General features: G+C 51.2%; 1 protein-coding gene across 1 annotated transcript in view; it reads right to left on the bottom strand.

The window, feature by feature from the left end:
• TPI1 (triosephosphate isomerase 1) overlaps positions 1–26,192 on the bottom strand; it is a 31,039-nt gene extending 4,847 nt beyond the window's left edge. Inside the window, exons 1-6 of the mRNA XM_073595371.1 lie at positions 25,933–26,192; positions 15,005–15,128; positions 13,408–13,492; positions 12,771–12,903; positions 4,005–4,090; positions 2,880–2,967 (exon numbers count right to left, since the gene is read on the bottom strand). Of these exons, the coding sequence (XP_073451472.1) occupies positions 2,880–2,967; positions 4,005–4,090; positions 12,771–12,903; positions 13,408–13,492; positions 15,005–15,128; positions 25,933–26,044 (628 nt within the window). The 5' untranslated portion in view covers positions 26,045–26,192. The remainder of the gene's footprint in view (positions 1–2,879; positions 2,968–4,004; positions 4,091–12,770; positions 12,904–13,407; positions 13,493–15,004; positions 15,129–25,932) is intronic.
• Between the last annotated feature and the right edge of the window lie 374 nt (positions 26,193–26,566).

Below are 26,566 nucleotides of genomic sequence, written 5' to 3'. Positions count from 1 at the left end.
GCGAAGCCGCGGCATCCAGCCTCGCAGACTAGGCCAAAGCCTCACCTAAAAACTCCTGCCCACAGCTCCTCAGACCGGCACGGCGTCATCGCTGGTCCTGGTGAAAAAAACAAAAAAAAGATTTTCTGAAAATGTGAATTGATTTGACCTCTCAACTCGATTCAAATCGATTTCTTCCCCAGCCCTACTCTATATGCAGAAGGCCATCACTATATTATTGCAGCTGGGTCTTCAGAGAATTGTGTTATAAAGGGACCCCTTTGATCTGCTCTAAGCATGTGATTATATGTCATATTACATTATATATCTCTGTATGTTGTGTGATTATATGTCATATTACATTATATATCCCTGTATGTTGTGTGATTATATGTCATATTACATTATATATCTCTGTATGTTGTGTGATTATATGTCATATTACATTATATATCTCTGTATGTTGTGTGATTATATGTCATATTACATTATATATCTCTGTATGTTGTGTGATTATATGTCATATTACATTATATATCTCTGTATGTTGTGTGATTATATGTCATATTACATTATATATCCTGTATGTTGTGTGATTATATGTCATATTACATTATATATCTCTGTATGTTGTGTGATTATATGTCATATTACATTATATATCTCTGTATGTTGTGTGATTATATGTCATATTACATTATATATCTCTGTATGTTGTGTGATTATATGTCATATTACATTATATATCTCTGTATGTTGTGTGATTATATGTCATATTACATTATATATCTCTGTATGTTGTGTGATTATATGTCATATTACATTATATATCTCTGTATGTTGTGTGATTATATGTCATATTACATTATATATCTCTGTATGTTGTGTGATTATATGTCATATTACATTATATATCCTGTATGTTGTGTGATTATATGTCATATTACATTATATATCTCTGTATGTTGTGTGATTATATGTCATATTACATTATATATCTCTGTATGTTGTGTGATTATATGTCATATTACATTATATATCTCTGTATGTTGTGTGATTATATGTCATATTACATTATATATCCCTGTATGTTGTGTGATTATATGTCATATTACATTATATATCTCTGTATGTTGTGTGATTATATGTCATATTACATTATATATCTCTGTATGTTGTGTGATTATATGTCATATTACATTATATATCTCTGTATGTTGTGTGATTATATGTCATATTACATTATATATCTCTGTATGTTGTGTGATTATATGTCATATTACATTATATATCTCTGTATGTTGTGTGATTATATGTCATATTACATTATATATCCTGTATGTTGTGTGATTATATGTCATATTACATTATATATCTCTGTATGTTGTGTGATTATATGTCATATTACATTATATATCTCTGTATGTTGTGTGATTATATGTCATATTACATTATATATCCTGTATGTTGTGTGATTATATGTCATATTACATTATATATCTCTGTATGTTGTGTGATTATATGTCATATTACATTATATATCTCTGTATGTTGTGTGATTATATGTCATATTACATTATATATCTCTGTATGTTGTGTGATTATATGTCATATTACATTATATATCCTGTATGTTGTGTGATTATATGTCATATTACATTATATATCCCTGTATGTTGTGTGATTATATGTCATATTACATTATATATCTCTGTATGTTGTGTGATTATATGTCATATTACATTATATATCCTGTATGTTGTGTGATTATATGTCATATTACATTATATATCCCTGTATGTTGTGTGATTATATGTCATATTACATTATATATCTCTGTATGTTGTGTGATTATATGTCATATTACATTATATATCTCTGTATGTTGTGTGATTATATGTCATATTACATTATATATCTCTGTATGTTGTGTGATTATATGTCATATTACATTATATATCTCTGTATGTTGTGTGATTATATGTCATATTACATTATGTATCTCTGTATGTTGTGTGATTATATGTCATATTACATTATGTATCTCTGTATGTTGTGTGATTATATGTCATATTACATTATATATCTCTGTATGTTGTGTGATTATATGTCATATTACATTATATATCTCTGTATGTTGTGTGATTATATGTCATATTACATTATATATCTCTGTATGTTGTGTGATTATATGTCATATTACATTATATATCTCTGTATGTTGTGTGATTATATGTCATATTACATTATATATCTCTGTATGTTGTGTGATTATATGTCATATTACATTATATATCTCTGTATGTTGTGTGATTATATGTCATATTACATTATATATCTCTGTATGTTGTGTGATTATATGTCATATTACATTATATATCTCTGTATGTTGTGTGATTATATGTCATATTACATTATATATCTCTGTATGTTGTGTGATTATATGTCATATTACATTATATATCCTGTATGTTGTGTGATTATATGTCATATTACATTATATATCTCTGTATGTTGCGGTCATTCAGGTGATTATCTAATAGTTTCTTGAGCTATAGAGCACAAGTGAAAGGTGAAGACACTCCAAGGAACTGCCCATCTTTCTTTGGTGAAGAGATGAGCTCAATCATAAATCTCTCATTGGGGATCTAGCACCACCAGGGAACCAGGGGAGTCTCTGGGGTGGGAAATTAAAGCCCAGATAAGAGGTTCCCAATCTCTGAGACCAACTCCGGGGACCTGGAGGTTGGAAGGTGTAGAGATATAAATCCAGCAGGACATATAGGAATTCTGGGCTGCTCCGCTTAGTTTGCTGCCCCATCACCGGCTCTCGTGTCCAACTATAAAGCTTGAACGCTACAAACCTGTCATATCCAGTACTAATTTACTGAAAGACTTACCTCCATAGATAATCCGAACAGACTGTGCGACTTGATCAGACACGTGGGCCTTCAACCATTCCCGAAGCTTGGCATGCACCTCCTGAGCCTGGAAGGAGACATCGAACCAATAATCAGATGGCAAATCTCAAACATCTCTAAGAATCAGATTCCCAAATGTGCTTATGTAGAACATACAAGACATTACCCCAGAGGTGTCACAATGGACCCTGGGAGACAGACTGATATTTTAGGAAACTTATATAGAGTCCTACTATGGAAGTCCTGCCCATTGGACGCAACGTAATGGGGCGGAGCCATGTGACATGATATCGCCACACTTTAGTCCTGGGACTGCTGATTGGTGAGGGATCAGTACAGGGCGTGGTTTGTACAGAAGAGAATATTATGGGTCAATTCTACATCTTGTGAGTTTTGTTTTTTTTAGTCTGTGTCATAAAAAAAAAAAAAAAAAAAAAACAGAACACGAGACATTTCCCTTTTTTATACATTATATCTATACATAAGCCATGGATTGGAAGATCACTGAAGAGATTTTCGGCTGTTATCTGCAGCAGCCCCACTGGGTGTAGCAAGCACTGTTTGACAAGTCTATCTTAATGCATGGGCACTGCCCAGGGGCCTGAGGGCCACACGATAATCTTGCATTATGCATTAGCCAAACGTCCCGGATTTGCCAGGCAAGTCCTGCTTCTTACTAAGCTGTCCCCGGCAGCACCCTGGAACCTGTACTGTGCCCTCCTATAAATACCATTATAGAATCCTTTTATTAGAATGTTACACAAGTGGTGGAGAATGCGGGAACATCTTAAAACAACCCCAGTTATAAAGACCTAACAGGAAACTCCATATTTATGTGCCCCACACTGAACCCATATGGAAAAAAAAAAAAAAAAAAATTATACATACATACATACATACATACATACATACATACATACATACATACATACATACATACATACATACATACATACATACATACATACATACACACATACACACACACATACACACACACATACACACACACATACACACACACACACACACACACACACACACACACCACATTTATAGGTAAACAGCCAGTCTGAGCGCCATGTGGACTTTCTGCCATCTCACCTGCTGGGGTGTGGCCGTCTTCCCTGTACCGATAGCCCAGACAGGTTCATACGCCAGGACAACCTTGCTCCAGTCCTTTACATTATCTGTTAACGAAAAGTAGATTAGGATTAAAAATGAAAGCATTTAAAAGAGAATCTTTTTTTTCCCCCTATCAGTTGGCGCTCTCGTGTGGCAATCACATACAAGCAGATCGTGTTCTCTTCTATCATTGTCCTACTGGGAGGTCCTATGCCACCATCTTCCTCTATGTCCCATCAGCTGTCTCTTCCTGCCGTGACCCCCCTAATGACAGGTGTGCCATGCTGCCCACTTGGTGCCGTTCTGGGAGGACCACCTTCTAGAAGATGTTTTGTAAGTTTTGTGGAAAGTATCAGGCAGGACACCAGATCTCTGTCTGCACATGTCAGATCTGGTGCCGCTTTGGTTTTCATGAATGGAAAGTATTGCCTCCTGGGATGAGATTTCCACAGTGGTGAAATGTTAGTCTAGCCAATGCGCAAAAAAATATATAAAAAAATAAATAAAAGGTCAGCTTTCTTGAAAAGTGGACAGGGGGGAGGGGGGGGGGGGTGCAGAACAGATAGAAAAGTATAATTTTTGAAGGTCCACTTTAAGTTTGAGACCTCGGGGGGGGGGAATAGTCAGAGGTTTTACAAACATGTACTGCAAAAATGTTAAATTTATGGTGGATTTGTATACATCTTCCCTCTACTGTGGCCAAAACCAAAGATTAAAACATTTCAAGCAAATAAAAGCATATGAATACTTTTATGTTGTTCTATCCCATCAGAAGGGGGCGCTCTGGCTCCTGCTGACATTTTTCAGGCTCTCCTTTGCTCCCTTAAGATGAAACAAAACACAAGTGAAGGAGTCAGAGTAATAACTCTTGTAGGAGTTCCTAACTACCAACTTTCTAATATGAAACCTAGTTCTTGGCTTGTACCTCAAAGTATTAAAGCCAAACACTGGCAGGGGTGTGGCCTGGGCATGGCCAAGTGAAGACGCAGAGATCAGGAGCTCCTCAGACCGCCACTTGTTTAGCATTTCCAGGGGTATCGCTAGGAATCCAAGGCACCCACCCCAATGTCAATGCTGAGAGCCTCCTCTCAGCCATGGGGCTCTGTAAACCTCGGTTGGGGCTCCATAAACACTTATTTTGGCGATTGCAGCCGACAGCACGGTGAGGCCTCCAAGGTGGTGCCCAGCCAAGATCGCAGGAGGGACAGGGCTCCAGCGTCCCGTTCATCCCAGAAGCCTGCAGTCTCTATTGGGTCCCTGAGGCTGGTAAGTGATACGGCACCCCCTGCCTCTCCCAGTTCTACTGCCTCAATAGATCAGGGATCAGAGACCTCAGAGCTCCTTGGGGACCGGGACTTAAAACATATCTGGTCTCTCCCTACTATGGAGGACCTGGAAAGATTTGCTAACAGTAGAGAAGGTTTTTAAGCAAGATATAGAGCAACTGAAAACCAATACCACCCATCTAGGAAACGGGCTGGTCACTCTGGAGCTGAGGCTTGATGACACCAATCCAAGCATCTCCCAGCTCAGGGACAAGTGCTCAGCCCAAGAACAGATCGATGCCCTCATATGCCAGCTGGACGTCTATGAATACCGTAGTCTTCAGTCCAATATTCGCGTTAGAGTATTACCTGACGCAACGGCTGCCAAGGACATTGTCCAAACCCTGCAGGGTATATTCAGGGAGATCCTGAACTTCTTTCCTTCTGAAGGAGTCGAGATTGACCGGGTGTACAGAGCACCTACCCCCCCCACAGGATGCTGCGAACGCGAGACATTATCTGTAAACTGCACAAATTCACGCTTATGAAACAAATCATGCAACGTATGCAGAAATGGCCTGTTTTTATGGTGCCCGCCTATCAAGACCTACCTCATCACACACTGGTACAACGCAGAGTGCTGCATCCCCTCCTAGATGCTTTATGGGAGGCAGGCAAGACGTATCGGTGGGGGTTCCCCTTTAGTCTCCAGGCTGCCAAGGACAGCAAGTCTTCTACTTTACGCACCAAAGATGACCTCCCCACTTCTTGTCCCAGCTAGGTCTAGAGCCTGTGGACTTTCCCAATTGGCAGTTCTCCTAAAATGTGCAACTCCCTTCAGCGTCTCAACCCTGGCTACCTGCTCACCCCAAGAGACATTCAAGGGGCCGAAAACGTTCCTCATCTGGGACCTCGCCCCATACACCGGCTGAAGGCGACTGAGAACCTCCCCAGTTCCGACATGTCCCCAGTATGGCAGCCTTGCCCCATCTTGGATTCCGTTACACCTGAAGAAGGACCTTTTGCTAATCCTACTCTGCCCAAAACTGACTGTTGTAACAAGACCTGCATTTTTCCCCGTTTTAGAACAGCAAGGTCTCTCGTTAGATCCCCCTATACTATGATCAGTTCCTTCAGCTCTGAGGAGCGGGACTACACCGTGCTCCCTGTGCAGGACTACCGTATATACGGTATGTCCCCCTCCCATAGGGCTGCCCATTTTAGGCACCTGCCCTGTGGAGGGAGTCATGCCTCACCCGGATGAGCCTCCTGCTTTGGTTGGGCCCCCTGGGTCAGGTATGCAGCTATGTGCTCACAGAGGGTCTCTGGTATTCTCATTGACCCTTTGTACTGGTTGTTAATTCCCTTTTCTAAGTGAGGTTTACTTTTCTCCCTTTCTTTAGGAATTACAGCCGCTGCTGTTCATACCCAATTCAGTCGCCTTCTGGTCCTCGCCTGTATAGTGCACCCCCACAAACATGGCCGTGGTCAAGGTAATGTCTTATATCTGTGGTCTGTTCTAACAAGCGCAATAAGTTGTGGTTAGAACCAAGACTCCACAGGGTGCAGGTGATTTTTCCACCGACACCTCTACCCCCCCCAGGGTACCCACCTTTTCCCGCATTGGTGTTGGAGGGATTCCCCAAAACCAAAGTCTTGAGGTGCAGCCATCGCCATCCACAAAATTGGCCCATTCCAGCCCACTGTACAGATCCTGAGGGGCGTTTTGTCTTCCTAAAAGGTTCCATCATGGGTCAGATGTACATTTGACACTTTGTATGCCCCAAATTCACATCAGATTTCGTTTATCGACTCATTCCTAAATAGTTCTGCAGACTTCTGGAAGGGTAGACTGATTTTGGGAAGGGATGTTAACATTAGTCCTGACCCCCCTATTGATACTTCCATAAGCCGTTCCACACATTCATATGACCAAGCACCTTATCTGGTGTGAAACGCGTCAGAGCTGTGCCGTTGGTCTGTATTGCCTTGTGATGCTTTGATATCCATTTTTAATAAAGGTGAACTTTTTTGGAGTGCGGCCATACAGCGTTCTATTTCTTCTGTTCGACACATTCGTATGTTTTTAAAGCACTTCTGCAAGTCCCTTCAAAGCCAAGCTCTGGTCAACTTCTGGAGGACCTTCCATGTGTCCGATGGGGACTAGAGCTATTCTAGTGTCCATGGAGTATATACCAGAATAGATCTATTGTTTGTAGATCGGGGCACTTTGCATTATTTAACAGACTCAGCCATTGACCAGATTACCATCTCGGATCACACCCCGGTGACACTTTTCACTCACGCTGCCCCAAGTGGTGGAGGTTGAATGAAAAACTTTTAGATGACCTGAGGGGTAGTCACGAGTGTAACGGAGACATTTATCTCTTTATTTAATGGAGAATGCCAATGGCGAGGTCAGAGATGGTGTTCTGTGGGAGGGCCACAAGGCAGTAGTACAAGGTTCCCTCATCTCCTGGGGCTCTACATTAAAAAAGCAGGCAGACTTCCAACAGGTTTTTCAGGCTTTGCAGCAGGCTGAGCTACGTCATAAACAGGGAGCAAGCCCCGAAGCGCTCCGCCATTTGATCGAATTACGGACCCTTTTTTCTAAACTAGACCGACGTACACCCAGTGTCTTCCCATGTCCATAAGATAAACTCTCTGTTGGGAGTCTCTACAGCAAAGCTCTAAAATAGAGACACCGTTTTGAGATTATTCAGCCCTATATAACTTAGACTCCGCCTCCTCCCCATAGAGACCTCTCCTCCTCCAGCCTCCCTACCTTGTCCCGACCAATAGGCTGATTACAAGGTGCCCATTTCTCAGACGGATCTACTGAAGTCTCTTCCTAATGAGAAAATCCCGGGACCGGACGGTTTCACGATGGCGTACCATTTAAAAATGTGCACTCAGCTTCAGGCTCCTCCCATGTGCACATTGTTTAATTCTCGCCACTAAAAAGATAAATGCCCCCCCTCCCCCAATATATCACCGGCTCACATCACAGTAATCCCAAAAGGGAAATACCCCCCCAGAACCACCGCCTGATTTCACTACTGAACACAGATCTGAAAATCTTCGCCAAAATCCCAGCCAATCGCCTTAATCTCCTACCCGCCATCATTCATCCTGATCAGACGGGATTTATAGTAGGTCCTGAGTCTCGGGACAATTCAGTGGCAGCCCGTACATTGTACCCCCCCCCCCCCATTAACACCTCCGTCCCCCTCCCTATCCATGCACCCAGCCCCTTTCAGGACGCCGGACACATGAATTACTATAGCGGGGATGGGAGGGGTGTATTTTGAAGCACGTGATTGAAGCCAATAAGCGTCAAAATAGGGTGGGCTCAGGGCGCAGAGCATTGCATCCCACCCTGTTGTGTGACGGCACCAAATCAATTTTTGCCATTTTCACACCAACGTTCAATCAGCAGGCAGATCAGCAAGATTGGTCTCCCGATTGGCAAAAGCATCAGGTGATTCTATTGGATGCCTAGCTGTGGAGGAACAGGAAGACACGTCTGTGGGAGGAGCAGACACCAGAGCCGCTGCCCACATCCCATCCCAGGAGAGGAGGGGGAGAGGACACTGCAGCACGCCAGACCTGGATCAGGTAGGTGCCACAACGCCACCCTCCCGGGAGGGGTGATGTCAGTCACGCCACAGTCTTTGGGGGGGGGGATGCTGCTATCAGTGCCGCTTCCCCCGAAAAAGAAAAATTCAGCCAACTGGCACACAAAACCACCTACTTCCTCACCAAATTCTACCAATGCTGGAAAAAAACTTTTGACCTCATAGATTGGGACTTCCTTAATGCTGTACTGGTGGGACTGGGACTTGGTCCTCATGTCTGGATTTCAGCATTTTATATCTCCTACTGTGCAGGTTAAGGCGATTGATTGCCTTTCCTCAGTGTTCTCCATACGGAATGGTGCGAGACGGGGGTGTCCTCCCTTGTTCACATTGGTCCTGGAATGGCCACTTCGGAAAATCCGAGCGGACTCAAGTATTAGAGGAGTTACTGTGAATGAATGAATGAATGAATGAATGGAGTGACTTGTATAGCGCTACCTATGCAAACTGAATTGCCTCAGGGTGCTTTTTGCCGCCGGTGTCCATCTGCGGTATAGCACGGTCCTTCACCCCATGGGGTCCTGACATGCTTACAAACACATACAACATACACATATTTGGCCAATTTTTTTTCGACAGGATCTAATTACCTCCCAGCATGTCTTTGTAGTGTGGGAGGAAACCGGAGACCCGGAGGAAACCCACACAGGGAGAACATGCAAACTCCAAGCAGATGGTGTCGTGGTCAGGATTTGAACCAGTGACCCTATTGCTGCTAGTTGAAAGTGCTAACCACTACACCACCCACTACACCACTGTGCCACCCACTACACCACTGTGCTGCCCTGTGGGCTCCATGGAGCACAAGCTCTTCACATAGGCAGACCATGTCCTTTTTCACATATTGGACCCCCTTATCTCGTTGCCTGACCTGATGGAAGAACCATCTCTCTATAGCCAAGTATCTAACTCTTGGATTAATCACACTAAATCTGAAATTTTACCAGTCCCCATCCCACCAGCTCTTATCACCACTTTAAAAGGAGGCTTTTCCTTTTGCTTGGGCATCTCCCTCCACGAGCTGCTTAGGCGTTCAACTTACTTCTCGGATAGAGACCTCGTATGAACACAAGATCCCTCAAGACCTGCAAACTTGGGAAAAGGTGTCCTTCACATGGATAGGCTGCACTATTAAGATGACCATATTGCCCTGCAGATGGTACCCGTGCCCCTCCCCCCCCCCCCGCCACAAGTCTACTTTACAGACCTCCGCAGCCTCTTTGCCACATTTGTTTGGAAGGGGAAGAGACCACGGCTTGCTATGGCATTGCTGCAGTCAAAGTGGATGGGTGGATTGGGAATACCCGACGTGTTTCAATACTACAGAGCAGTTCCCCTCCAGCAGATTCTGAACTGGAGGTTTCACGTCTCCTCAAAACTGGGTTCCTCTAGCAAAAAAAAAAAAAAAACTATTGCTGGCCGCAAATTGTCATATGCTTCTTGGGTACCATGAAGAAATAGAGGCTTTTCTGATTGGGTATCCCCGTTGAACACTCATTCTTTGAAAGTTTGGGATCGACTTAACGCGCCCCTAGCATTGGCACCTGTTGGGGGGTTTCCCCCTGGAGAGTAAAGGTCCTTTTTTGGATGCTGGGTGGTTGACGAGGATGTCGGCCTGTTTCGATCTCTGGAAGGACAGACTAGCCCCACTTTCTAGAGATTGGCACAGCAGGTTTCCCCTCTGATTTCTGCAGACACCAGCAGCTTGCTGACTTTATTGCATCACAACATCCTGTCTCTCAGATTCGGTCTACATTTACTGTACTTGAGAAGTTATGGGTTACAACAGATCCCCTTCCTCATGATTTCAGTCCTCTATAAATTGCTTGCTGCGACTTAACTGAACTCGAAACCTTTGTTAGGGAATGGGAGCAAGACCTCCAGTGTGAGTTCACAGATGAGCGACTGCACCACCTATACCATCCGACTCGATCGAGTTGAAGACAAAAGGAGAATAATTACAAGCTATTAAGATGGCATCAGATGCCAGCAGCCCTGGCTAGAATCTATCCTTCGATATGTGCTGGAGGGGTTGTGGCCAGAAAAGAACGTTCCTACACATATGGTGGGACTGTCCCAATGCCAAGGCCCTTTCGGTCCATAGGCATGTACTAGATGGCCTAAGTAACGATCTTCCCGATTCATATATCCTCCATCTCCGGTGCGCACTACAAACTGCTTTCCCTCACCTTCTCAATGCTGCAAAACGCCTCATACCGGTCCACTTAAGAGCCTGCGCGTTCAAAGTGAGACTAAATGGGTTGAGAAGGTGCGGGAAATTAAGGAGGCGGAAGAAGGTTGGCTACTTGTAAGGGCTCACAAGCAAAATTTGATTCGACCTGGGCAGCCTGGAGAACCTATATTTCCGATTCTTCCACGGTGTCCTCTAGGCTACACCAAGAATTTAAGCGGCTTGTCCAGGTGGACCAAAACACTGAAGTCAGGGCCCTTGCCATGTTTGCATCCAACCAATGGTGAACCAGGTGTGAACTTCTATGATGTGAATTCATATCCATCTTCATTGGTGTGAATAAGCGAGCGGTAATTCCTTCCATCGTTTTATATGTTAAGAGTCCACATTGCTTTACACTAACCCCTTTTATGTGTTTAGTTTTCTCTTCCTGAACCTCATGCCTATTGCTATGAGTTTCCAAGTAAGCTTCTCTGTGCTCTCCTCAGAGAGGGGACAGAAGATCTGTCCATGTAGATCGAATATCTGCGACAGGCAAGGATTTACACAAATTATGCTATAATGGATTGGTTTTTCTTAATGTCATCTCCAAAGCTCTTTGGATAATTTTGAGGCTAGAAATGATTTTCGGGTTTGTATGACTCAAAAATGTTACATAAAGAGATATAGATTTATATTATACACACACATATACACTCCAAAAGACTAGCAACTTGAATTTCTTAGAAGGGGGTCACAATTGGCAGCCCGTGTTTCACTCTCAGGACAGGTTTCCTATAAATGCTCCCCAATGGTTGACAATTGTGTTTTTCCAGCTAAGATTATACCATGTCAGGGTGTGAAGGGCCCAAAGACTGTCACCCAGGGTGAATCTTTGAGTTCCTCTGAAGGTTGCTCGGGGTTCCTTGAGATTGACCTCCCATCCAAATGGTGCCTGGGTAGTTCTGGGGCCAATGACTCCAGGAAGAGCCAGCAGCACGACAGTTGTGCCATGCAAGGTCTTAGAAGACCCAACAGACCAGCATTCACAACCAAGGTTCCACTAGAGGTCGCCTTGTTTCCTTGGAGCTGACTGACCTCTTATCAGATGGTATTTAGTTCTGGGGCCAATGCCACTTGGCAGAGCCAGTGGCATGACAATTATAGCATGCCAGGATATAGAAGGCCTAACAGCTATTCCCAAACGGGGCTCAGGAGAAGATTTGGTTGCTCCAAGGTTGATTGGGTTTCTTTAGCTACAGCTGATTGACCCATCTGATGCCTGGAGAATTCTGGGGCCAAACACCACTTGGAAGATCCAGAGCCATGACAGATCTTTTTAGCTGTCCAATGAAGGCATTCTACCCACTAACCACCAATATAAGGGACTTTATTGAGAAAGATGTGGAACCCTGACAGGAACCTTTCCATGGCTAGACTAGAACCACCAACATTATACCACATCTTATCCATTGTATAGTAATGGAAGAAGATTTTCCATCAAGGCCATATTTTCCCATGTGTGAAGGAAAACCATAATATTATATATATGCATACATACAGTCCACTATAATAAAAACTCATCAGGGGTTCTTTACATTTTTAAGGGTTCCTTTCAAAAAGGGGGCCGCTACAAACATGACAGACTAAGAAATAAAAAAGTGAGACCCACCTGCAATAAACTTGGTCTGCTCAGCCACAACAGTCTCTGTGATTCCGGCTTCCCGCTGGTCGAGCTTCTCCCCGATACAAGCGATGACCCCCACACCCTCAGACAGAGCATGTGCCACCTTCTGCCCAATCAGCTGTACAGACACAAGACGAGAGGATGATATAACCGGTGAACACTCCAAACCGGAAAGAGCCCCGCCTACAATATACTACAGCCAATGTCTATGGAAAGGATGTCCACCAATGGGAGGAGAGACTTGAGCAAACTGTTGATTGTTGATCTACCAGATAACCGCAGGCAGCCAATAGGTAGATCAGGAACACGACCTGCATAGCTGGTCCTTGCCGAGGAGGTTGATGTGAAAGTGGCAGAAAACACTGAGGGGGGATGTGAAGGAGCACAGAACACTATGCTGTGTTTTTATTGGGGGCTTGATTTTTTTTTTTTATTTAAAAAGGTGTTACCCAACCCACCCGACCCCCCCTCTTCCTAAGATTTGGGCATCTGAGTGTCAAGGATCTTCTGGTCATACCAAAAGGTCCATCAATGCCATAAACTGCGGCATGTGGAAGCATTTAACCCCCCCACCCACCTGACTACCCCCATTGTATCCGGGGAAAGCAGACAACGCACTCACCTCATCTGACTCCCCGAACACGTGTCGTCTCTCCGAATGTCCAAGAATCACCCAGGTGACACCAACATCTTTTATCATAGCCGGGCTGCAGAAAGAAGAGACTCATTGTAACCACAATACTCCATGCAGAATAAGGTTAGCAGCTCTACTCCATGCACGCCCCGCACCCCCCCCACACACACTCCATGCACGCCCCGCACCCCCCCACACACACACACTCCATGCACGCCCCGCACCCCCCCACACACACTCCATGCACGCCCCGCACCCCCCCCCCCCCCACACACTCCATGCACGCCCCGCACCCCCCCCCACACACTCCATGCACGCCCCGCACCCCCCCCCCCACACACACTCCATGCACGCCCCGCACCCCCCCCACACACACTCCATGCACGCCCCGCACCCCCCCCACACACACTCCATGCACGCCCCGCACCCCCCCCCCACACACACTCCATGCACGCCCCGCACCCCCCCCCCCCCACACACTCCATGCACGCCTCGCACCCCACCACACACTCCATGCACGCCCCACGCCCCCCCCCCCCACACACACACTCCCCTCACACCCCCCCCCCCACGCACGCCCCGCACCCCCCCCACACACTCCATGCACGCCCCACACCCCCCCCCCACACACACACTCCCCTCACACCCCCCCCCCCCACACTCCATATGCACGCCCCGCACCCCCCCCACACACACACTCCATGCACGCCCCGCACCCCCCCCACACACACACACACACTCCCCTCACACCCCCCCCCCACATACACGCCCCGCACCCCCCCCACACACACTCCATGCACGCCCCGCACCCCCCCACACACACACACTCCATGCACGCCCCGCACCCCCCCCACACACGCTCCATGCACGCCTCGCACCCCCCCACACACACTCCATGCACGCCCCGCACCCCCCCACACACACACACTCCATGCACGCCCCGCACCCCCCCCACACACACTCCATGCACGCCCCGCACCCCCCCCCCCACACACTCCATGCACGCCCCGCACCCCCCCCCACACACTCCCCTCACACCCCCCCCCATACACACGCCATGCACGCCCCGCACCCCCCCACACACACTCCATGCACGCCCCGCACCCCCCCCCACACACTCCATGCACGCCCCGCACCCCCCCCCCCCCACACACTCCCCTCACACCCCCCCCCCCCACACACACGCCATGCACGCCCCGCACCCCCCCCCCACACACTCCATGCACGCCTCGCACCCCCCCCACACACACTCCATACACGCCCCGCACCCCCCCCACACACACTCCATGCACTCCCCTCACACCCCCCCCCACACACACGCCATGCACGCCCCGCACCCCCCCACACACACTCCATGCACTCCCCTCACACCCCCCCCCCACACACACTCCATGCACCCCCCTCACACCCCCCCCACACACACTCCATGCACCCCCCTCACACCCCCCCCACACACACTCCATGCACCCCCTCACACCCCCCCACACACCCCCCCCCCACACACACACTCCATGCACGCCCCCCGCACACCGCCCCCATGCAGTCCCCCCACACACCCTCCATGCAGGCAGCACACATTGAATACCTGATCTCTCCGGTGAACGCTCCTTTTGCGACTTTGTAGCAGTTCTGGGCGGCTACACCAAACTTGGCGTCCAACTTCTGTCTTGCGAAGTCCAGGTAGATGGACGGAGCTCCGCAGACCACCTCTGGGGGAGGGGAAGATGGACAAGGAGCCTCAGTAAGTTTGGAAAATTTTGGATTTGGTTTTTAAGGACAAATTGTGACCCCCCCCCAGGACACGATTCCTCCTTCCCCTCCCCCTCTGCATGAAATGTATGTAGAATATGGAAGTGACGGTACGGAGGAGAATTTGGAGCTCCTTCCCAGAATGACTGTCAGCTCTGTGGCCAAGAATTGCCTTTTCCTGCTGAGCTGTTGTCACAATTTTTAGGATTAAAAGTTTGATTTCTGGGTGGAGCTCCGACATTTATCATTTCAGGGATCGGCTTCTATTGGCTGTAAAGTGAAGCTGCGCTTTGCCCATAAAGAGGAAACATTCATTTACCTTCATGCTGATCCCCGGAGCTTACACTCACCTTCCCTTCACACTGATTGGAGCATACACAGGGCCGAGACTCCTCCCCCACCCCACATGACTGCACCAGGAAAATCTGAGCGGCCAATCACCAAACAGTGCGCCATCACATGGGAGGAGGAAGTCACATGATCCCTCAGACCAGGAAGAAGCCGACATTTTATATCCCCAGCAGGGAAGAGGAGAAGATCAATCGATGGATCTGCAGATAACAGTATAAAATCGCTGATCGCACATCGATCGCACCTCCTGTACATAGAACACCCACCGACTACTTACCTGACTGGATGGGAAGTCAATCCATTCTATAGGAGAAGGAGGATTGCGCCTATCAGGCCATCTTGGCGTTACTCGTACTTCCCAAAACACGCACAGAAACGCCGTTCCCGGAAGAAGACGAGCCGCGCCACCAATCATAACCATTAGAATAAAAAAAAAAGACGCCCCCGACGTTTGTAGAGGTGTGGAGAGAACCGATGACACCGCCGTGCGTCCGATAAGACCCCGCCCATTTCTCTGCATGTTGGGAAAGAGCTAAATGTTCAAAACAGATGTAAACCGCCCAATGGCAGCCGCACACAGCTACAGCCCCACCCCCCCTCCACAGCCCCCCCCCCCTCCGCAGCCCCCCCCCCAGGCCATATATACATTACACCCCCCCTCCACAGCCCCACCCCCCACCACCCGGGCCATACATACATTACACCCCCCCCTCACACCACCCAGGCCATACATACATTACACCCCCCCCCTCACCCACCCAGGCCATATATACATTACACCCCCCCTCCACAGCCCCACCCCCCACCACCCGGGCCATACATACATTACACCCCCCCCTCACACCACCCAGGCCATACATACATTACACCCCCCCTCCCCACACCACCCGGGCCATACATACATTACACCCCCCCTCCCCCACACCACCCGGGCCATACATACATTACACCCCCCCTCCCCCACACCACCCGGGCCATACATACATTACACCCCCCCCCCCTCACACTACCCGGGCCATACATACATTACATCCGGGCTGCTTGTTCCAGGAAATGACTTTCAGCTACAAATCATTGAGCGCCCTCTAGTGATCACAGGCGGTATTGCTGCATAGCTTTGACCTTTGGCCTTCCAGCTGCTGTGATGCCAAATGCACCGTCCCGGGAATACACCGATTTCCTGCCCCCCTCCCTCCCCCGTGACCCTGAACTCTGCTGGGAAGGACATGGGGTGGAATGAAGACAGCAGCTGCCAGCCGACCCCCATGGAGGATGAGAAGATTGTATGACATTAGAAGACTTGTAATGGATCCGGCGAGTGCAGACCGGGAGGGGCGAGGGGGCGGGGGGGAGGGGGAGTGGTGAGGGGGGAGGGGGTCACGGTGATAAAATGTCCAACGCAGAACTTAAAGTTTTCTTCCTCTAAAGAGTCCAAGTAAAATCAGAGCCATGAAATATGAGTCTCACCAACGTCATGATGGACCCCAACACAGCCGGTCTTCTGGATTTATTCCCATTGGGTGTCGTGTATGGAGATCTCTCCACTTACTATTCGTTCAGTAAGATTTCACTACAAAGTGTCCGTTACTCTGCTATGTCAGCAATGGGGGGGCTGGACTTGCATTTTCAGGGAGAGAAAATTTTCAGCCCTACAGGCAACAATGCCACCAGCAGTGTGGTACCCCCGTACCAGGCCCCATGGGGTCCCTATGAGCAGTGTGGTACTCCCATACCAGACCACACGTGGTCCCTATGAGGGGTGTGGTACCCCCCGTACCAGGCCCCATGTGGTCCATATGAGCAGTGTGGTACCCCTGTACCAGGCCCCATGTGGTCCCTATGAGGGGTGTGGTACCCCCGTACCAGGCCCCATGTGGTCCATATGAGCAGTGTGGTACCCCCGCATCGGGCCGCGTCCCTATGAGCAGTGTGGTACCCCTGTACCAGGCCCCATGTGGTCCATATGAGCAGTGTGGTACCCCCGCATCGGGCCGCGTCCCTATGAGCAGTGTGGTACCCCTGTACCAGGCCCCATGGGGTCCCTATGAGCAGCGTGGTACCCCTGTACCAGGCCCCATGGGGTCCCTATGAGCAGCGTGGTACCCCTGTACCAGGCCCCATGGGGTCCCTATGAGCAGCGTGGTACCCCTGTACCAGGCCCCATGGGGTCCCTATGAGCAGCGTGGTACCCCCGCATCGGGCCGCGTCCCTATGAGCAGCGTGGTACCCCCGCATCGGGCCGCGTCCCTATGAGCAGCGTGGTACCCCCGCATCGGGCCGCGTCCCTATGAGCAGTGTGGTACCCCTGTACCAGGCCCCATGTGGTCCATATGAGGGGTGTGGTACCCCCGTACCGGGCAGCATGGGGTCCCTATGAGCAGTGTGGTACTCCCGTATTGGGCCACACCTCTATGAGCAGTGTGGTACCCCCATACCGGACCAGAGCCCCATGGGGTCCCTATGAGCAGCACTGATCTCATGTATTCTTATACCTGAACATTCAGTAACACCGGGGTCCGCTCTCACCCCACAATATTCACCCCCCATGGAGAGGCCTCCGAAGGACACTGGTCCTTTATATACAGTCTCCATGGGGGGGGGGGGGGGGACTTTTCACTGGAAATAGGGGGTCACATCATATACAATAAAGGAAGTGGACTTTATAACCCACAGAGACAAAGAGTCACCCCTTATACACTACCCATGGGGGGGGGGGAGGGGGGGCACCTATATATACACAATACCACCAGAGGGTCAGCCTTTATATACAGCCCCACATATGGGGGGGACTTCATATACAATCCTTACAGAAGGTCATCCACAGTGCCCCCCCTACACTGGAAATAGGGGGTCACTTCATATTACAATAGATAGAGGGGGCCGACTTCATAATCCAGAGACAAAGGGTCATTCTGTATAAAAACTGTCCGGGGTGGGGGGGCTCTTTATATACAGTCCCTCTATGAGCATGGAGAGTATATTCTATATATTTGCTCCGGGGACCCCCTGGTAAGCTGTAGGGGGTCCCCCATGATTTCTAATAGTAACCCCGGATAGCACATTGTCCATACATGCCGAAATCTAACAGACCGGATCACCCCTCCCCCAAATAAGTCTATATGAGGAGGGGGGACCATCTCCAGAGAATCGGGGGAAGGGATCACAGAGGAGAATTATAAAAAGGGGAGGAGACTCTTCAATGACTCCTCCTCTCCATTCCCTTTATAAATGGCCCAAAAGGACTAAAATAATCTTCACACATCCCAGCGGTACCGGCCAATCACAGCACACATTGCACTTCCCCCCGCCAACCCCCCCCGGCCAATCACAGCACACATTGCACTTCCCCCCGCCAACCCCCCCCCGGCCAATCACAGCACACATTGCACTCACAGGTCACAATGGTGATTTTATTGGTCATTAATTTAATTTGTGATTCTGAATTGGACACAATTTGGTGAGATGAGACGTCCAATATAATGACACCCAGGAGACGTTCACATCCCCCGCCCGCTATTTATAGCCATCGGTCAGATTTATTTCCAGCGCAGGAAAAGGTGAAAAGTCGCGACCTTCACACCACCCCGAATATCGATCGCTGGGAAAGGTCAGAGCCATTCTGGGATGTCGGCTCAGCTGTCCCCCCCCCCCCCCCCCCCTCCCCCGAGGCTGGCAGGAGGTTAAAGGTCACTTGGAAAGATAATCGCACTGAACCAACACCTCCTCACTCACCCCCCCCCCCGAAACGTGCCCCCTCACCCCCCCGAACCACCCCCTGAACCGTGCCCCTCACACCCCCACCTCCTCACCACCCCCCCCCGAAACACCATCTGAACCGTGCCCCTCACACCCCCACCTCCTCACCCCCCCCCGAAACACCATCTGAACCGTGCCCCTCACACCCCCACCTCCTCACCCCCCCCCTGAACCACCACCTGAACTGTGCCCCTCACACCCCCACCTCCTCACTCACCCCCCCCCCCCCGAAACGTGCCCCTCACCCCTCCGAACCACCCCCTGAACTGTGCCCCTCACACCCCCCACCTCCTCACTCACCCCCCCCCCGAAACGTGCCCCTCACCCCCCCGAACCACCCCCTGAACCGTGCCCCTCACACCCCCACCTCCTCACCCCCCCCCGAAACACCATCTGAACCGTGCCCCTCACACCCCCACCTCCTCACCCCCCCCCGAAACACCATCTGAACCGTGCCCCTCACACCCTCCACCTCCTCACCCCCCCCCTGAACCACCACCTGAACTGTGCCCCTCACACCCCCACCTCCTCACTCACCCCCCCCCCCCCGAAACGTGCCCCTCACCCCTCCGAACCACCCCCTGAACTGTGCCCCTCACACCCCCACCTCCTCACTCACCCCCCCCCCGAAACGTGCCCCTCACCCCCCCGAACCACCCCCTGAACCGTGCCCCTCACACCCCCACCTCCTCACCCCCCCCCCCCTGAACCACCACCTGAACTGTGCCCCTCACACCCCCACCTCCTCACTCACCCCCCCCCCCCCCCCGAAACGTGCCCCTCACCCCTCCGAACCACCCCCTGAACTGTGCCCCTCACACCCCCACCTCCTCACCACCCCCCCCTGAACCACCACCTGAACTGTGCCCCTCACACCCCCCACCTCCTCACTCACCCCCCCCCCCCGAAACGTGCCCCTCACCCCCCCGAACCACCCCCTGAACCGTGCCCCTCACACCCCCACTCCTCACCCCCCCCCTGAACCACCACCCTGAACTGTGCCCCTCACACCCCCACCTCCTCACTCACCCCCCCCCCCCGAAACGTGCCCCTCACACCCCCCGAACCGTGCCCCTCACACCCCCACCTCCTCACCCCCCCCCCGAAACACCATCTGAACCGTGCCCCTCACACCCCCACCTCCTCACCCCCCCCCTGAACCACCACCTGAACTGTGCCCCTCACACCCCCACCTCCTCACTCACCCCCCCCCGAAACGTGCCCCTCACCCCTCCGAACCACCCCCTGAACTGTGCCCCTCACACCCCCACCTCCTCACCCCCCCCGAAACACCATCTGAACCGTGCACCTCACCCCCCTCCGAACCAACCCTGAACTGTGCCCCCCCCAAAAACGTGCCCCTCACCCCCCTGAACCACCCCCTGAACCGTGCCCCTCACCTCACCCCCCCCGAAACATGCCCCTCACCCCTTGAAATGTGCCCCCCACACCCACACCTCCTCACCCCCCAAACGTGCCCCTCACCCCCCTGAACCACCCACCTGAACCGTGCCCCTCCCCCCCCCCAAAATGTGCCCCTCACCCCCTGAACTGTGCCCCCTCACCCCCCCCCCCCGAAACACCACCTGAACCGTGCACCTCACCCCCCCCCCCCAAAAATGTGCCCCTCACACCCCTCCGAACCAACCCTGAACTGTGCCCCCCCCAAAAAACGTGCCCCTCACCTCCCTGAACCACCCCCTGAACCGTGCCCCTCACCTCACCCCCCCCCCCTGAAACGTGCCCCTCACCCCCCTGAACTGTGCCCCTCACCTCCCCCCCCCCTGAAACGTGCCCCTCACCCCCTGAACCACCACCCTCACCTCACCCCCCCCTGAACTGTGCCCCCCACCCCCCTGAACCACCACCTGAACCGTGCCCCTTACCTCACCCCCCCACCCTGAAACGTGCCCCTCACCCCATGAAATGTGCCCCCCACCTCCTCTCACCCCCCCCCCCCCAAAATGTGCCCCCACCCCCTAAACCACCACCTGAACCGTGCCCCTCACTCCCCCCCCCCCCCAAAATGTGTCCCTCACACCCCCACCTCCTCACCCCCCCGAACCGTGCCCCTCACCCCCCCCCCCAAAATGTGCCCCTCACCCCCCTGAACCACCACCTGAACCGTGCCCCCACCCCCCCACCCCCAAAATGTGCCCCTCACCCCCTGAACTGTGCCCCTCACACCCCCACCTCCTCACCCCCCCCTGAACCGTGCCCCTCACCCCCCCCCCCCCCCAAATGTGCCCCTCACCCCCCTGAACTGTGCCCCTCACACCCCCACCTCCTCACCCCCCCCTGAACCGTGCCCCTCACCCCCCCCCCCAAATGTGCCCCTTACCCCCCTGAACTGTGCCCCTCACACCCCCACCTCCTCACCCCCCCCCCCAAAACGTGCCCCTCACCCCCCTCCGAACCAACCCCTGAAACTGTGCCCCCCCCCAAAAACGTGCCCCTCACCCCCCTGAACCGTGCCCCTCACCTCACCCCCCCACCCTGAAACGTGCCCCTCACCCCATGAAATGTGCCCCCCACCTCCTCTCACCCCCCCCCCCGAAATGTGCCCCCCACCCCCTGAACCACCACCTGAACCGTGCCCCTCACCTCACTCCCCCAAAACGTGCCCCCCTCACCTGAACTGTGCCCCCCCACCACCTCAACCCCTGAACTGTGGCCCCCCCCCCCCCCACCTCAGGGGCAATGATTACACAAAGTTGGGGGGAGGGGCTCAGACAAAGGAGAGAGGGGGGGGGTGGAGTGACATTGTCTCTCTAAGGCCTGACGTTGCGGAGGACGGACGTGTCTGGCAGCACAGAGGAGGAGCACAGGAACCAACACGCTGCAAACCACAACAACTCCCATCATCCCTCACTGATAGAGCAAAGTCATCTACTGCAGAAACCGAGGCATGCTGGGACTTGTAGTTCTACCACAGAATGACAACCACAGCCTGCAATAGTCTATTTTTATTGTCCAAGCCCCGTCCAGGGGAATTATCCTCCACAAACATCGCAGCCTTACACCTCCCTTCTTGTATCTCCACCAATCACCGCAAGGTCCCCCCACCCCCGATATGAACAGCAATCTGGGTCATCAGATGTCTCTGCCTGTAGTGCAATGCATTGTGGGATTCACATTATGACCAAGATTGTGCTGAGTCCTTGTACCCCACTCCCCAGCCTGAACCCCAACATCTCTGCTCCAGCACCCCACTCCCCAACCCTACATGTACCCCACTCCCCGGACCCTCCATGGAGGACATCCCTGTCCATGTCCCCCACTCCCCGACCCTCCATGGAGGACATCCCTGTCCCCCACTCCCCCGACCCTCCATGGAGGACATCCCTGTCCACGCACCCCACTCCCCGACCCTCCATGAGGGACATCCCTGTCCATGTCCCCCACTCCCCGACCCTCCATGGAGGACATCCCTGTCCACGCACCCCACTCCCCGACCCTCCATGGAGACATCCCTGTCCACGCACCCCACTCCCCGACCCTCCATGGAGGACATCCCTGTCCATGTCCCCCACTCCCCGACCCTCCATGGAGGACATCCCTGTCCATGTCCCCCACTCCCCGACCCTCCATGGAGGACATCCCTGTCCATGTCCCCCCACTCCCCGACCCTCCATGGAGGACATCCCTGTCCATGTCCCCCACTCCCCGACCCTCCATGGAGGACATCCCTGTCCATGTCCCCCCACTCCCCGACCCTCCATGGAGGACATCCCTGTCCATGTCCCCCACTCCCCCGACCCTTCCATGGAGGACATCCCTGTCCATGTCCCCCACTCCCGACCCTCCATGGAGGACATCCCTGTCCATGTCCCCCACTCCCCGACCCTCCATGGAGGACATCCCTGTCCATGTCCCCCACTCCCCGACCCTCCATGGAGGACATCCCTGTCCATGTCCCCCCACTCCCCGACCCTCCATGGAGGACATCCCTGTCCATGTCCCCCACTCCCCGACCCTCCCATGGAGGACATCCCTGTCCATGTCCCCCCACTCCCCGACCCTCCATGGAGGACATCCCTGTCCACGTCCCCCACTCCCCGACCCTCCATGGAGACATCCCTGTCCACGCACCCCACTCCCCGACCCTCCATGGAGGACATCCCTGTCCATGTCCCCCACTCCGACCCTCCATGGAGGACATCCCTGTCCATGTCCCCCACCCTCCATGGAGGACATCCCTGTCCATGTCCCCCACTCCCCCGACCCTCCATGGAGGACATCCCTGTCCATGTCCCCCACTCCCCGACCCTCCATGGAGGACATCCCTGTCCACGCACCCCACTCCCCGACCCTCCATGGAGGACATCCCTGTCCATGTCCCCCACTCCCCGACCCTCCATGGAGGACATCCCTGTCCATGTCCCCCACCCTCCATGGAGGACATCCCTGTCCATGTCCCCCACTCCCCGACCCTCCATGGAGGACATCCCTGTCCATGTACCCCACTCCCCGACCCTCCATGGAGGACATCCCTGTCCACGCACCCCACTCCCCGACCCTCCATGGAGGACATCCCTGTCCATTGTACCCCACTCCTTGGATCTATGTAGAGTACATTCTTTGGGTATGCAGCCAACAATCTCTAAATCTTCATTCAAGCTAATTGTAGCAGAATCTGTTATTGTGTTGGCCACACACCTTGTCATTTTCAAGCAACTCTGACCAGTCCAAAAATTATCAAAGTCACCCGAAAGATCAAAAGGCAACTACTGCTAAATGCCATTGTCCAGCAAAATTTGTGATCGATAAGGCTGATTTAAATATGGATTGTATGGTCCGGTCTGTACAATGATGGTGAAAGGAATCCCACCCAGACGAGATCAGTGCCCCATCATTCATTTCATGGCCCCCTCCCCCAATGAACTATTCCCAACTCAGCACTCAGTCCTTATTCTAGCCTATTGGTCCGCCATGTGCAACACGACATGGACTTCCTCCGGGACCTTCACTGCCAAACCCAACATTCCCCTACCAACCAAGTCCGCCCATTGACTGACCACTGACAGCCAATCAGGTGCTGTGTATATATATATATATATATATATATATATATATATATATATATATATATATATATATATATATATATATATATATATATTTATATATATCGGCTCATCACACAGAGAACGCCCAACTGTCACTTCCCGGCGTTCTCTTCATTCTGAACCAACCGGCCTGGAGATGTCAGTTCATGGAAGGAGCTTTTCAAGGACAGTGCGGTCCCCGGCAGAGGGAGAGGCGGGATGTGGTCACCGTGTGCGTCCCGGGGAGGATCCATAGAACGTTCTACAGGATGTGCAATAGTCTGCAGACAAAGCTGCTGTATACTCCGCTCCTCTATATACTCTGCTGTATACTCCACTCCCCTATATACTCCACTCCCCAATATACTCCACTCCCCAATATACTCCACTCCCCAATATACTCCACTCCCAATATACTCCACTATATACTCCACTATATACTCCGCTCCCCTATATACTCCACTGTATACTCCGCTCCCCTATATACTCCACTGTATACTCCGCTCCCCTATATACTCCACTGTATACTCCGCTCCCCTATATACTCCACTGTATACTCCGCTCCCCTATATACTCCACTCCCCTATATACTCTGCTGTATACTCCGCTCCCCTATATACTCCGCTGTATACTCCGCTCCCCTATATACTCCGCTGTATACTCCGCTCCCCTATATACTCCGCTGTATACTTCACTCCCCTATATACCCCCCCCCCCCCGGTCATCTCCCAGCAAACGTTTGTAACAATAAACCCTCCAGATCACTGCAATGTTAATGAAGGGCGGAGTCACACAGAGGGCGGAGCCACACAGAGGGCGGAGCCACACAGAGGGCGGAGCCACACAGAGGGCGGAGCCACACAGAGAGGAGACTCGTTAAAGAACTTCCAATAATTGATATTTGTATGTTTCCCAGAGAACACCAAACACTCCACTGATCTCATCTCTACAAGGATCTCCCCTCCCCCCCTGTGATCAATACGGTGCACCTGATTATCTGGAGCAATGACCTTGAGCCAATAACAAACGTCCAATCACCATCCAGACTTCTGTGGGTGTGTTCATTAATTCAGGGTGGGGGAGGCGGGTCTTAGGGCCGAAGTATTGATCAGTAATTGGGGTGTATTCCGATCACCAACTGTACAAATACAATTATTGGGCCTCAGAATGATCAATATTGGAGTATTGATCTCTGGGAATTCCCACCTGTCTACAGGAAGTGATTGAATTCTGATAGATTAGTTATTGATCATATACAGATGATTAGCACAATCCTCGGGGGTGGTGATTATAGAAGTGGGAGGAGTACTCTGAGGACACGCCCCCCACCTGTCCCTGAATGGATGTAGTGAGGGGGATACAATGTAACCATCAGAGTTCAGGATTATAGAGGAGACCCCTCCCCCTCAATATTGGTGATCGATCAGATGTGATAATCAGTAGAGATATACAGATCAGGACTATAGAAGGGGGAGGATCTCCGGGGTGGTATTGATCAGATTCCAAAATATTAGTTATTGATTACCGATCATAGGACATTACAGATAATAGAAGGTGGAGGAGGGGAGGTATCGATAATAGGTGGGGGAGGGGGTATCGATCCGGTCACCTGTCTCGGAATTGATCTTGCCGGTGTTCAGGGTATTGATCAGCTCTCCCAGACTCTTCTTATCGCCGTTCAGCTTCCAGTTTCCCCCCACGAAGAACTTCCTTGGAGACATGGCGGTCGGTGTCGGTCGGTCGGTTGATGTTCGGGGAGCGGACTGCGGAGAAGACAGGAGAGCGAGCCGCGTGCGAAGCCGTTAAATAGGAACCGGAGACACGCCCCCTCTACTGGGCAAAGGTCCCATTCGCTGCGCCCAACGGCGCTTTGACAGCTAGAACACGCCCCCTTCTAACGGCGCCATCTTAGGTGTGGGCAACGCACTGTGGCTTTCTATTGGAGAAGGCTCCGCCCACTGGTGCTTTGACGAGTAATCCACGCCTACAGCTTCTCAAGGCGCCATCTTTAGTGTGGGCAAAGAATGTTTATTAGTGCCAACGGTCTTCTATTCACATTACTTGCTGGTGTGCTCAGTGTTTGAATATACCGATCCTTATCTCCTATATATATATATGTTTGAAATCTTTGCAAATTTATTCAAAATAAAAAAGGAAAAAATTCCATGTACATCCGCATCACAGGCTCCTCCCCTGTGCATAAGTATCACAGGCACCTCCCACGTACATAAGTATCACAGGCT

This window comes from Aquarana catesbeiana, linkage group LG08 (assembly GCF_042186555.1).
Source record: "Aquarana catesbeiana isolate 2022-GZ linkage group LG08, ASM4218655v1, whole genome shotgun sequence".
NCBI lineage: Eukaryota > Metazoa > Chordata > Amphibia > Anura > Ranidae > Aquarana > Aquarana catesbeiana.
This window is presented reverse-complemented; position numbering and strand designations above follow the sequence as displayed.